General features: G+C 41.3%; 1 protein-coding gene across 1 annotated transcript in view; it reads right to left on the bottom strand.

Annotated features, from left to right (window-relative positions):
* Positions 1-14,111, bottom strand: part of LOC126184482 (uncharacterized) — a 1,022,231-nt gene that overhangs the window by 961,430 nt on the left and 46,690 nt on the right. The window contains exon 2 of the mRNA XM_049926873.1: positions 7,435-7,543. Within this exon, the coding sequence (XP_049782830.1) occupies positions 7,435-7,543 (109 nt within the window). The remainder of the gene's footprint in view (positions 1-7,434; positions 7,544-14,111) is intronic.

Below are 14,111 nucleotides of genomic sequence, written 5' to 3'. Positions count from 1 at the left end.
GCAGTCATGGACTGTGCGGCTGGTCCCGGCGGAGGTTCGAGTCCTCCCTCGGGCATGGGTGTGTGTGTTGGTCCTTAGGAAAATTTAGGTTAAGTAGTGTGTAAGCTTACGGACTGATGACCTTAGCAGTTAAGTCCCATAAGATTTCACACACATTTGAACATTTGAAACATATGACGTATTATCTGTAATTAGGGTACAGATGAGAGTTTGACGCAAAAAATTTGAATTTCGAGCAGTATTGTGAACCAGTACCGCTTCCCACCAAAATTTGAATGTACCACCAATTTTAATCCCAAAAATGATGAAATAATGAACATTTTCTCATATGATAACACCCACAACAAAGAAAATAAACTACTTTATGTCTTTCCACACCAACAGCTCAGGACAGACTGAGCAATTTTTCCCACCAATTTCCAAGTTGGGTATGTGAGGGACAGTGGAGACAGGAAGTGGGGGAGGGGTTTTGTTGGGAGGGTGGGGGAGGGAAAACTCATGACATCATCAGTGCGCCACCGCCACAGCTGCACCAGGGTGCTGGGTGTGTGTGGGGGGGAGTCCACCATCTTGAATAAATTAAAACTGTCCAGAATGAACGTTATTCCCCTACTCTTACATATTAGCGAAATGAGATTGTGTCTGATTTTTGCAGACTTCAGGGGGTGGGACTGGTGGTCGAGACAAGGATCCAGTTATAGCCTTATGCTCACACCTGATGCTGAATCTTGCACAAATACTCTATGATGCAGGTTCAATTTCTATCTCGGTGGATTTCAATTTCTTGTCTACTGTGACAAATACACTACCTCCACTTCCTATTAGCCTGTGCTTTCCATATATGCTTAAATTTTCCCCATACGTCTCACTGCTGTCAGTTTCGGATTGCAAACAGCTTATGTGTGCTTCGTTGCTTTTTGGAACGCTTCAAACGCCGTCACTTTGTTGCTGATGCTTCATTGGTTAACCATTAGGATTTTAATACTCTCACCTATGAGCAGCATTTATTTGGATCCTAGACTGGTACTTCACAGGCTCTTACAACTATCGTTATTGGACTGGAAGGAGAGTCGCATACTGTAGAAACCATTGTGTGCACCCCTCATACATTTAGCTATTAGCTGCACTGCTTCTGTTGTGTAGAGCATACCTGATCCATTTAGGGCTCTCCTACAGTTCTGAACCCTATGGACCAAGTCTGGGACAGTCTCAGGCTAGCTTGTCGCAGAACCTTCACAGTTTCTGGTTAAAGCCTTCCACTCGACTCAGAACAAGAGAGCTAGTTCTGCAGATTGTGAGCTTGTTGAAACTCCATGAAGAAGGATGGTATTGGTAACCGTCTGTGTTAGACGCTGAAGTTGTGCAAGAATGACCTGGGAGCACAGGTTATAGGCAACGTTGGTCTCAGCATGTACCACAATATGCAGTTGGTTGCACCCCGTTCTGTGAGTGGCATCCATAATAGTCTTATCATCCTGAATGAAGTTCCCAGTCATACACACTCAATGGACATGGTGTTCCTTCCCAATCCTTGCTGCCATTTCTATAATGGGTACGATTATTCCTTGCATCTTTGAAATGTCTACGTATAACAGGTCTTTATACCTTTTGAGTTTGCCTATCCTTTACGCGAACAAATCACATTTCCCAACAGGTAGATTGAGTCTCACTTGCTCAGTTTCAGTTCAGTGGAAGCCAGCTCCTCGAACTGGTCGGTTAGGGGTATGGGTGTAACACGCTGCTCCCCATCTCCCCTGCACTGTGTTCAGACCAGGGTATCCCAAACTGTGTTCTACGGAACAATGGTGTTCCGCGGGAAGAGAATAACTGCTCCGTGAAAAATTATTAATAACACGGCGTTCATTTTTCGACATTTTGTCTTAGTTTTTAATTTTTTTTAATTTCTACCTCATTTGTTATGATTTAAAATTGAAATAATCACAGAATGAAACAATTTCTTCACATTTTAAAAATTTTACTAATTTTACGAGAATTCAAAATGAGGTGCTCTATCAAAGTGCCAGGATTCCTAGAGTGTTCGGTCAGAGGAAAAGTTTGGGCACTCGTTGTCCAGACATATTACTGAAACGCCACTAACAGACAAGTGGACGTGTAGTGATACATCCCGTATCAGGTTTCCAAGTCCGTTGTAATAACGGGTGCCGGAAAATAAAACGTGATATCTCTGCCGGGAATGTCAACGCTTTATTCAGAGAAAATGTATCACCACACCTGAATTAATTTATTTTGGTAAATTTGGCGACTGGAACTAATGGCTTTGTCCCGTACAAGAGGCACAAAACGTGACTAGTTTACGTTTACTTTGCTTAGGTCGAATTACGTCCTTACCTATAGGAAACACATGGGGATGCACACAAACAAGACTGTCGTCTTTCAGATATGGACTATAGTGAAGATAGAATAATGGTTTTGGGGAATTTTATTGCAGTGCCAACTATTTCCATTGTCACACTGAAAGAGCAGATAACTGCTAAGGTTTGTGAAATAGTTTCGTTGGTTATGTTCATTCAATATCTCAGACGTTTTTCACAAGGTATATTGGAATATAATCGAGGCACTGAGGCCTAGTTAAAAAAAAGGTGATGGATTGTAAGTGTTCTCCGGCGTACGTCAAGGGATTCGAACAATTTATTTTGATAAAGCGTCACAAAACATGATGTGTGATTTCGTTTTCGTGTGAGATGTAAACGTGCGACAGAACGGTGCTTTGCTCAGGAAGAGCTAGTCTCCGTGAGGAGAGCTATGGTCTGTCAGCTCTCATCCCGCGCCTACACGCCGTGCTTCCGTGGAACAGCCTTAAAGGTTGAGTAAAGAGTTACGCAGACAACGACGGATATCCTCAGTTACTCGCGGCCGCTACACTATTGTGCCACTCTCCCAAATAACATTCCGCGCAAGTTTCTTGGAGTTGATGCAAGGTTATCAAATTATAAGTTTAACGCATTACGCCTACAAACGTGGGCAGAGTAAGTCACGAGCATTTTCCATGTTGCAGCTGCACTCTCCCAGATAGCGTCCTGCAGAATTTTTCCTCCATGTCGAGTTATCTGATTAAAAGTTAGAAATTCGCAACCCCGCGCGTTGGCGAAGCTATCAAGTAGATGACTTCAGAACATCAGCACACCGTAAAGGACACACACAGTATGTCCAAAATGTTCGTAAGTTTTAATCATGTGACACAGAGAAACTGTCCGATGCCGGAAATGAGGTTGTTTTTACCTCTTGAGGAGGCCGGTGACCGCTGCAACACATTACATTACAAAATCCACAGTCTTGGTCTCGTAATACTTTATTGAAACTGGTTACCGGTTTCGGCTGTACAGTCATCATCAGATCTGAAAATGTAGCAGCGACATTTAGTCAGTATATTACTGGACGCATTAGAAAGGAACTGCGCAGGAAACTTGTAAACGAACTCAGCGTGGATCATGTCGATTTGCAGGTATATAGCAATTAATAATAAATGAAAAGTACCAGTTTGCTTTTGTTCTACAATATTGTAGAACAAAAGCAAACTGGTGGTTTTCATTTATTATTATAATGATGTTCCACCAAGAACCGACGGAAGATTCTGTTAATTTGATATAGCAGTTACTTGACGCACACAAAATGTGGGGTTTCTGACAGCAATAGAAGACATGTTCACTATGACAAGAGCCGGCCGTGGTGGCCAAGCGGTTCTAGGCGCTTCAGTCTGGAACTGCGCGACCGCTACGGTCGCAGGTTCGAATCCTGCCTCGGGCATGGATTGTGTAATGTCCTTAGGTGAGTTAGGTTTAAGTAGTTCTAAGTTCTGGGGGACTAATGACCTCAGATATTAAGTCCCATAGTGTTCAGAGCCATTTGAACCATTTGAACCACTACAACAAGGAATAATCGGAAGCATTTCCGAGAGAAGCGCTAGGTATAAATGATAGCAGCAGGAAGTACGGGGATGAGAAGAAAGCGATATCACACATTACAGTGGATGTAAAGCTCTGGCACCCACAGAATATTTGATAAAAATGATGAAGTCGCCAAAGTAATTCACCAGAAGGTGGAACACAAGTATCAGTTAGTACAACACTTCTCCCATATTACAGAAACGATCCTTTCACTGCTGTAGAAAAAGAAAACTTCAGTAATACTGAAACCGCAACATAATAACGCATAAAACATTCCGATGCAATCTACCTGCAATAACAATCGTCAATAAAGCTGAGAAAATCACTTTCATTATAGACACTGCTGCATCAAACACCCATATTTTGCAAAACACCTCCACTGAAACACAAGTATCTAGTCGATAGGGTGAAGGCTAGGACAGAAGTCTTTTAACATTGTTCATTTGGTAATACCGGACACCACTGTTATCCCAGAACGACCTGCAAGGGGTGTACACTGCATCAGACGCTCTATTGGCAACTGAAGAAGGCACCTATGTTGAGGATAGAGCAATTTGCCTGGTTCTGGGAGAAAAGGGTTATATTAATTATAACTTGGTGTATACAGGGTATTACAAAAAGGTGCGGCCAAACTTTCAGGAAACATTCCTTACACACAAATAAAGAAAAGATGTTATGTGGTCATGTGTCCGGAAACGCTTAATTTCCATGCTAGAGCTCATTTTAGTTTCGTCAGTATGTACTGTACTTCCTCGATTCACCGCCAGTTGGCCCAATTGAAGGAAGGTAATGTTGACTTCGATGCTTGTATTGACATGTTGCTCTACAGTACTAGCATCAAGCACATAAGTACGTAGCATCAACAGGTTAGTGTTCATCACGAACGTGGTTTTGCAGTCAGTGCAATGTTTACAAATGCGGAGTTGGCAGATGCCCATTTGATTTATGGATTAGCACGGGGCAATAGCCGTGGCGCGGTTCGTTTGTATCGAGACAGATTTCCAGAACGAAGGTGTCCCGACAGGAAGACCTTCGAAGGAATTGATCGGCGTCTTAGGAGCACGGAACATTCCAGCCTATGACTCGCAACTGGGGAAGACCTAGAACGAAGAGGACACTTGCAATGGACGAGGCAATTCTTCGTGCAGTTGACGATAACCCTAATGTCAGCGTCAGAGAAGTTGCTGCTGTACAAGGTAACGTTGACCACGTCACTGTATGGAGAGTGCTACGGGAGAACCAGTTGTTTCCGTACCATCTACAGCGTGTGCAGGCATTATCAGCAGCTGATTGGCCTCCACGGGTACACTTCTGCTAATGGTTCATCCAACAATGTGTCAATCCTCATTTCAGTGCAAATGTTCTCTTTACGGATGACGCTTCATTCCAACGTGATCAAATTGTAAATTTTCACAATCAACATGCGTGGGCTGACGAGAATCCGCACGCAGTTGTGCAACCACGTCATCAACACAGATTTTCTGTGAACGTTTGGGCAGGCATTGTTGGTGATGTCTTGATTGGGCCCCATGATCTTCCACCTACGCTCAATGGAGCACGTTATCATGATTTCATACGGGATACTCTACCTGTGCTGCTACAACATGTGCCTTTACAAGTACGACACAACATGTGGTTCATGCACGATGGAGCTCCTACACATTTCAGTCGAAGTGTTCGTACGCTTCTCAACAACAGATTCGGTGACCGATGGATTGGTAGAGGCGGACCAATTCCATGGCCTCCACGCTCTCCTGACCTCAACCCTCTTGACTTTCATTTATGGGGGCATTTGAAAGCTCTTGTCTACGCAACCCCGGTACCAAATGTAGAGACTCTTCGTGCTCGTATTGTGGACGGCTGTGATACAGTACGCCATTCTCCAGGGCTGCATCAGCGCATCAGGGATTCCATGCGAAGGAGGGTGGATGCATGTATCCTCGCTAACGGAGGACATTTTGAACATTTCCTGTAACAAAGTGTTTGAAGTCACGCTGGTACGTTCTGATGCTGTGTGTTTCCATTCCATGATTAATGTGATTTGAAGAGAAGTAATAAAATGAACTCTAACATGGAAAGTAAGCGTTTCCGGACACAAGTCGACATAACATATTTTCTTTCTTTGTGTGTGAGGAATGTTTCCTGAAAGTTTGGCCGTACGTTTTAGTAACACCCTGTATACAATCAAACGCTTACAATGCTACATCACTGCTGACACCACACTCAAAACGCAAAAGTTTCGACTTCTCGATTATTAGAAGGCTTACAAATTTATAATACCTTTGTGTGTCACTATCACCATGTGGAGGCACAACGGATGAACTATTGCTATGATCAAACACAGTTACAGGAAAGTTTTCAGGTTCAGACATAGCAACCACTAAGCGTGGCTGCAGCAGTCACACACAGGTGGATACGGGCTGGCTAAAACGACTACAACATTTCTTCTGGCCTTGATAGAAATTTGTGCAAGGTAACTTACAACTACAGAACAAGTTTTTTGTAACTCAGGTTCTTCTTCTGCTTCTAGCTTTCCGAGTTTAGGCTAAGATATTCTTTTTTCATCTCGTCCTCGGTCTCCACACTGATATTTTCTGCGAAGCTTTTTAACGCTAAGGTTTCTTTTGGATCCTGGTCTTGAACGTTCGCAGAAAATAGTCCCTCCATTCATATTGGTTCCGTGCATCTCTATATATTACACGTAGATTCAACACGTAACTGTCCTTCCATGTAGAAATTACCGATTTTAATTCTATTATGCAGATTTTTGCATATCTTCCTTTCTTTTCCCTATCATGTATCTCGGCCAGTCTGTGGCTCGCTTTCTTCAGAATTTGGCAATTCTTTAATTTTATTTAATTTTATGACCGGATGGCATGCCTGGCGCCACACTCGCCAAGTTAAGCTAAGAGAGGGTGACGTGTGCGCCATGTGTCTGTGAATTGTGTAAACTTTCTTCTGTGTGTATCGTGTTTGAACTGTGTTTGTATCGTATTCTCTGAGGCGAAAATTTGGGACCAGCACAGATTTTGCCTAAATGAGCTTGAGAAACCGGATAGACACCGCATTGAAACTGGCTGGTGTACCAGCCCACTGTCATGAATCTACCGCGCGGTATTCGAGCCGGGTTTTGATTACTTTCCCGTCTCGCAAGCCACCGCGTTACACGTTAAGTTACACGGACAGGTAACCTTAGCTTTAGTAATTCACATTTACGAATTATACACAGGGCTCAAGAGATGTAACGTGTATACTGCCTTGTGAACTATGTGTTCAATTTCTTGATTAATTATTTTATCGTCTCAGTATACAGTAAGGTGTTCACATGATGTTGCCTCCCTGACTGGATTCCCAAAGCACTATTTGCGTGTTTCGATGTCCTTAAGTCATCTGTATAGAAGCTAATTGGCGATGGTGACGGACTGCATTCCTACCTAACTTCATTATTTATGTCGAGCCCTTAAAAAAATGAAATAGGATTAGGATGCTAACATTGTCAGAAGATCAGATATGAAGTGCGATGGTTTACCTTTCTTTGCGTAGCTCGGCGTTGCGCTTGCGAAAGCTGGAAACGAGTAACTGTAACTCCTCAGCGTGTTGCTCGTACACCTGAGACAGCTGCTGCGTGAAGTCCGACACTGCGCACAAAAAAAACACAGTATTACAATCACATCACACCCTCATCTTTCTACAAAATATTTTACTCATGACACATTACACAGGGGTGAGAAAGTCATGGGATAGCGACATCCACATATAAATATTGTGGTAGTATCGCGTACACATGGTATAAAAGGGCAGTGCATTGGTGGAGCTGTCATTTCTGCTCAGGTGAGTCATGAGACAAGGTTTCCGGAGTGATTGTAGACGCATGAAAGGAATTAACCTACTCTGAACTCGGAATGGTAGTTGGAACAAGACACATGGAACATTCCATTTCGAAAATTGTTAGGGGATTCAATATTCGGGAATCCACAGTGTCATGAGTGTACCAAGAACACCAAATTTCAGGCATTACCTCCCAGCACAGACAACGCAGGGGCCGACGGCCTTCACTTAACGACCAAGAGCAGCATCGATTGCGTAGGATTGTCAGTGATAACAGACAAGCAACGCAGCGCGAAATAACCACAGAAATCAATGTGGAACGTACGGCGAAGGTATCAGTGCGGTGAAAATAGGCGATAATGGGCTACAACAGCAGACGGCAGACGCAAGTGCATTTGCTAACAGCAGACATTGCCTGCAGTGCCTCTTCTAGGCTCATGACCATACCAGTTAGACCGTCGACGATTGGAAAGCCGTGGCCTGGTCAAGTGGGTCACAATTTCAGTCGATAAGAGATGATGGTGGGATTAGAGAGCGACACAGTTCTCACGAAGCCATGGACCCTAGTTGTCAACAAGGTACTGTGCAAGCTGGTGGTGGCTCCATAATGGTGTGGGCTGTGTTTACATGGAATGGACTGGATCCTCTGGCCCAACTGAACCTATCATTTACTGGAAATGCTGATGTTCGGCTTTTTGGAGACCATTTTTTTATCGTTGACTTCATGCTCCCAAACAACAACGAATTTTTTATGGGTGACAATGTGTCACGTCACTGGGTGACGTTTGTTCGCCATTTTGGACAATTCGAGCAAATTGTTTCCCTACCGAGATCACCCAACATGAATCCCATCGTATATTTATGGGACGTAAACAAGTGGTGGGCTGGTGCACAAAATTATGCACCCGTAACACTTTCGCAATTATGGACGGCTATAGAGCCAGCACGGCTGAGTATTTCTGCAGGGGACATCGAACGACTTGTTGAGCCCATTCCACGTCACGCTGCTACACTACGTCGGTCAAAAGGAAGTCCGACACGATATTAGCACGTATCCCATGTGTTTTGTCACCTCAGTGTATGTACCCCTTCTGGAGACACTGCCACCTCATCACTGATGCCTTACAAGATGTAAGATTAAATGGGGAAAGTGCAAACTCAAACGGTGCTCTTAGCATGATACCCTTTCGCTGTACACTGTACACTGCTGCTAACCGTTGGGGAAAGTTATATAGTACTTACCTCCACAAGGGGCCCATCAGATGTGATGGCTCAGTGTTATGACACTGCGCTCGTATTCAGGCGGGAGACGGTTCAAAACCCGCTATGGTCTTCCCAACTTAGTTTCCCAAGATTTCCTTAAATTGTTTGAGGCTAAAATGGGGATTTTTCCTCTGAATGGGCACACCTCACTTCCTTCTTCATCCTTCCCCAACCCAACTTCTAGCTATTGCTGTGTCTATAAAGACTTAGTCATCGATAAGGCGTTAAACCTTAACCTTCCCTCATTTCAACCATAAGCCAGTAATGACACACTTACGCACACGAATAAGACGTTCATTCCTTCCATTCGTAAGTATACAGTGACACTGTGTATTGGAAGTAAAACAAAAGCCTTGGAAATAACGTCCACAGAGAGGAGAATCCTACATCCCAGGACGAATCAGCGCAATATATACAGGGTGTACATAAAGTCTGGGAACACTTTCAATTAATTATTGCACAAGAACTAAACATTGCACAGATGTCATACATACCGAATTTTGAAGCCCTGTGTATAGTGAAACCAAAATGATCACCATAAATAACGGCTGACTGAACTACCCGCTAAAGTGGAAGTAAATAGAAGAAGACACCACAGAAGTGCTAAACGAAACCACCATACTGTTGAGATTACCTGCATACAAATAGCCAAAACCTGCGTCTGTAATTAATGAATGTATTAAATATGAAACAACTGAAAATCACACTTGACGTCCAGAAAACAATGTAAATATATACAGTACCCCACAGAAGAAAAAGAAAAGTAGAGATATAATTAGAATACTAGATTGCAACGAATCTGATATTAGAAGAAGGACATGGCTGTCGCTAAGGCTTTGGGAAGGTTTCCCTCAGTTCTTGGAGAAACGCCGGGGTCGATATTTATAATTAGAAATAAACGTATATCGAGAAACTTAGAAAATATTAGCAAAAGGAGATCCAATCCCTTTCTTCCAAGTAAATGGTGACCTACAGAATAACGTAACGTTCATTAGGACACGTCAGAGGAGCAGGCTTTCCATGTTCCCACAACCTCACAACCGGGAGGAAAGAAGCAGAAGCAGCTAAAGAGCTCTCTCTATGTCCACCTTTGAGATATTTCATTATATATATGACAAAATTGTGAAAACGCTTACGTAAAGAGTGAGCGCACCTGTTACTGAAATACGGATAATGTAGGAAACTACTATGATATTATCATTACTGCAGTTCGGGTTCACAGTAGACACTTATACGACGAATAATTGTCATCGGAGAAAGTGCATTCTGGGATAACTGAATACCACAGTAAACATATATGCCATAATTATTCTGTCTTTTCGGGGATTCCTACAGCAATAATGATTGCTGTCCATCAGAAGAATAATAATAAACGAAATACAGGTTCAAAGGAATGATTACAACACGCACCATCTAACATTAGGAGAGACAATACGTTTATTTGTAGACCCATAAAGCAATATGGTGTATCAAGGATAATATTCTTTAGTTAACTCAATGGACGGACATGGAAGTTCTATTAAATGTCGATAAGTAGCCCAAAATAAAAGGAAAAATACTGAATCTAAAAGCTGTTCAGAATAATAGGGCAGCAGTGATTACAGTAATGAAACCGGTATTTCTGCCGTTAGTGACTTCATGGAAGGCGAATGACCACATGAGAACAATGGAATGTGTCCAAGATGTGCAGAACTGTTTTCTAGGAAATAAATCTCGTTATATTTTCATCTAAGAAGTTGAAGAAATTTAATGTATGGCAGGTATAATGTTTAGACAGAAAAGATATGACAACAGTGAAATTTACAAGAAAAATTCATCATTAGAGTCTCTTACACGTCCATAGGTTCAGGAAACTTCTAATATTGAATGGAAAGATTTGGAAATGGGATTGTCTTATACAGAAATGAAAGACGCAGGGGGACCCTCATATCACTCATTGGGCACAATACTTGGCAAATATGGTATTAATGACAGTTTTAACTGTGATGTGTGCAGCAACATTCATTTTCAGAAATAGGAGGCAGTTTTCTGTTAGTTCCATCTCGTTTCACCTTCTGAGAAAACTTTCATAACTAAGAAGCTAATAACGATATCAGGCAAATTACAGAAACACTGGAATCAGAAAACAGTGGTAGAGGCTCTTGAATCACTAATAGAATAATAGCAGTAAAAGTGTGACCTAGAAGATACATATTTAGCTGACGGGTAACTGCAAATCTTGCACACGAAATGGAATAACGTGAGAGCATAAAGGCAATAGGCATTCCATACTATTTTGACCTTTGGCCATTGGTATGTCTAGACGCAGTGTCAGGGGCTTGCCTACATGCCAAGGGCAGTGACGTCATCAAGACGCCGGATGTGGAAAATTTAAATGTTAAAGATCATGGATGATGGGAACTTTTTAAAAAAAATAAGATGTTGGTGGGTGGGAAATTTAAAAAATTAACGACGGTGGTGTGCGATAAATTTAAAAATTGCGCGATGGCGCTGCTGGGAAAAGTTTTTCAGCCAAACACAGTGTTCCCACTAACTTCGTCCCCTGATTGGTGCCATACTCAAATATAAAATGTATTGCCAACACTGCAGTATTGCCAAAAAATGTGTAAGGTTCTTTACCTGAGTTGTTTAAATTGGCTGTGGATAGAGTCAGCCCAGCAACTGCTTTGATCAATTTAGGGAAACTATGGAAAACCTGAATCTGGATGGCCAGATGAGGATTTGAACCGCTCTCCTCCCAGGTGCAATTACAGCATCTTAACACTACGCCGCCGCGCTTGGAACATGAATTACAGGAGGTATAGAGACAGTAGCAAAGCCAGCTGGTCTTAAGATTACTATCGGACCTATAATTCCACCTGCTCTTTCAAAGAACACGAATGTTTATTTCATAAGAACAGAGGACAGAACATTCATAAGGTCAGTCATTTTAAGACTCATGCATCATACACACGTTGTAAACAAATGTTATTGCGCTAAGTGACAAAAAATCTATTTTCGTAACACAGTGGATAGCAATTTGTCTTTCTTCAAACATGAGAATTAATTCGAAATGTTAATCAAATGGGTAAAATCTTAATTGCACTTAAAATGTCATTAGATTCAGAAAAAAATGGAGATACGGTAGTTAACCAGAAAGAACGCAAGAAAGCTACTTTCATTTGTTATACAATAAAAGGGACACAGTTGTTCAATTTAACTGACTCGTTCGATAATCGCTTCGCTCTCAGACTGAATTGGTGTTTTCAGGCATATTCGGAGGAGAGCATTAAAGCAAGTGAGCCATTCGCATTGAAAGAAGGAATAATTTGGAGAAAAGCTCACCAGCGCACTTAATGTTTTATGGCGCCAGTTTTAAAGGCACATTCTGATCCGGAAAATTCGAACAATAAAAGATGCTGGACCGTCAAACTGCAGGTATTTGTATATCATGCCGATCAGCAGTTAAAAACAGAATTGGTGAAAACCTTTATGGGTACATAAAACATTAAATGGCATTTTAAAAATATTACCCGTATTGACCTCACTGTTTATGTAGTGGATGAGATTCATTTCTAAATGCTGTTAAACTACTTTCGAGACCAAAAACAAATCCTCAGACGAGCGATCCCTCAAGGTGAGCTGATATCAACAACCGTTCCAGAACCGGCAAACTTCCTGTACTTCCAGTTGTCGGTTTTGTTACGGTAATAGAATAATTCTACGTCATCAGACATACTAAACAAGTTTCTGGCACCTGCGTAAAGTTTTAAACTCATTGCTCAATACAGAATCTGTTACTCTTTCATGAAACGAAATTTTATTAAACAGAAAAATACCGAGACTAAATATAAATTCTAAGTGTAGAAGGTATACTTAGCGGTGTAAATTTTAAGCGACTTACGGATTTTGAGATTAGTGGTTATTTGTAGATGAATCATTTTCCTAACAAATATATCTGTCACCGTGAAAGAACGAAATTGGAGAATGTCAAGGTACACATAGTCGCTTGTGGAGAACATCGAGATTCACATAGTCGCTTGGCGTATGTCCGAATTATGTACTACATATCCTTACTTCTCACTTACACCGACAAATGATGACATTCAGCAAACACCAATGGTGCATTTTGAATAGAAATATTTTTGTTACCTTTTTAAATCTTATTGTATTATTAAAACAAGTTGTCACCTGCGTTAAAATAGGAAAAAATTGAATTAACAGCACATGTAAACAAACTGTTGCAAGAAACAGTACATTCTAAACAAGAAAAGAAAACAATACCAATAATAAACTTGATAATGTGACTGTGGTTCTACAGTCTCATTTACCGTCAGAAAGTAAACTGTTATGGCACTTAGTTAATTTCTGCTGCATGTCATAACGAAACTTTATATGTGAAATATTTACCGTGAAGGCCGAAGTTCAAGTATGTCGAAGTTCTTTGGTGAATGTCAACACGTACTAAGTACGTAGGTGAAAGGCGGAATAATTGGTTATATACGGACACTTTCTGAGTAGCACCTTTGTGTCTCGACAAGCAACAAGTACAGACATGCTGTGGTGGAGGTCGGAACGAAAAGCCGATGTCGAAAGAGAGATGACAGTATGTCACCAGAGCCTTTGTTCTGCCGCGACTGATGTCATATGGCATATGTTTTTTATACTACGGAACGCTGTTGTTTGTCACTCTTATGCAAGGTTTACTGGCGCGTGCAACGTTTTCTCAAGTTTAATTTTTTCATCTCCGACAATAATTTATTTTGAATGAATGCTGGAGCTAAAATGTTCAAAGATACATATAGTTGCATTAAATACGAGTAAACGAGAAGACAATTTTTGTAATTTTTCTCAAGAAAAGTAGCCTAAAATTCTTTATGAAGTGATTTCTGTTAAAACTGAATGCAGCACATTTTGACGTCTTGCCTTTTTAAAAATTAATGACGGAGAGAAATTAATTGTACCATTAAAACCAGGAGAGATGAATGTACAATACGTATACAGTATATATACAATGATTAAATGTTCAGTATACTATCTGAAACTCACACCAGGACATGCCATGAAGTTATGCTTCAAGAATAGCAAGTTCATAAAAAAAAATTACGTATGAAACTATAATGCTGTATTTAAATT

This window comes from Schistocerca cancellata, chromosome 4 (assembly GCF_023864275.1).
Source record: "Schistocerca cancellata isolate TAMUIC-IGC-003103 chromosome 4, iqSchCanc2.1, whole genome shotgun sequence".
Lineage (NCBI taxonomy): Eukaryota > Metazoa > Arthropoda > Insecta > Orthoptera > Acrididae > Schistocerca > Schistocerca cancellata.
The sequence above is the reverse complement of the archived record's forward strand: the minus strand, read 5'-3'. Positions and strand labels throughout refer to the sequence as shown.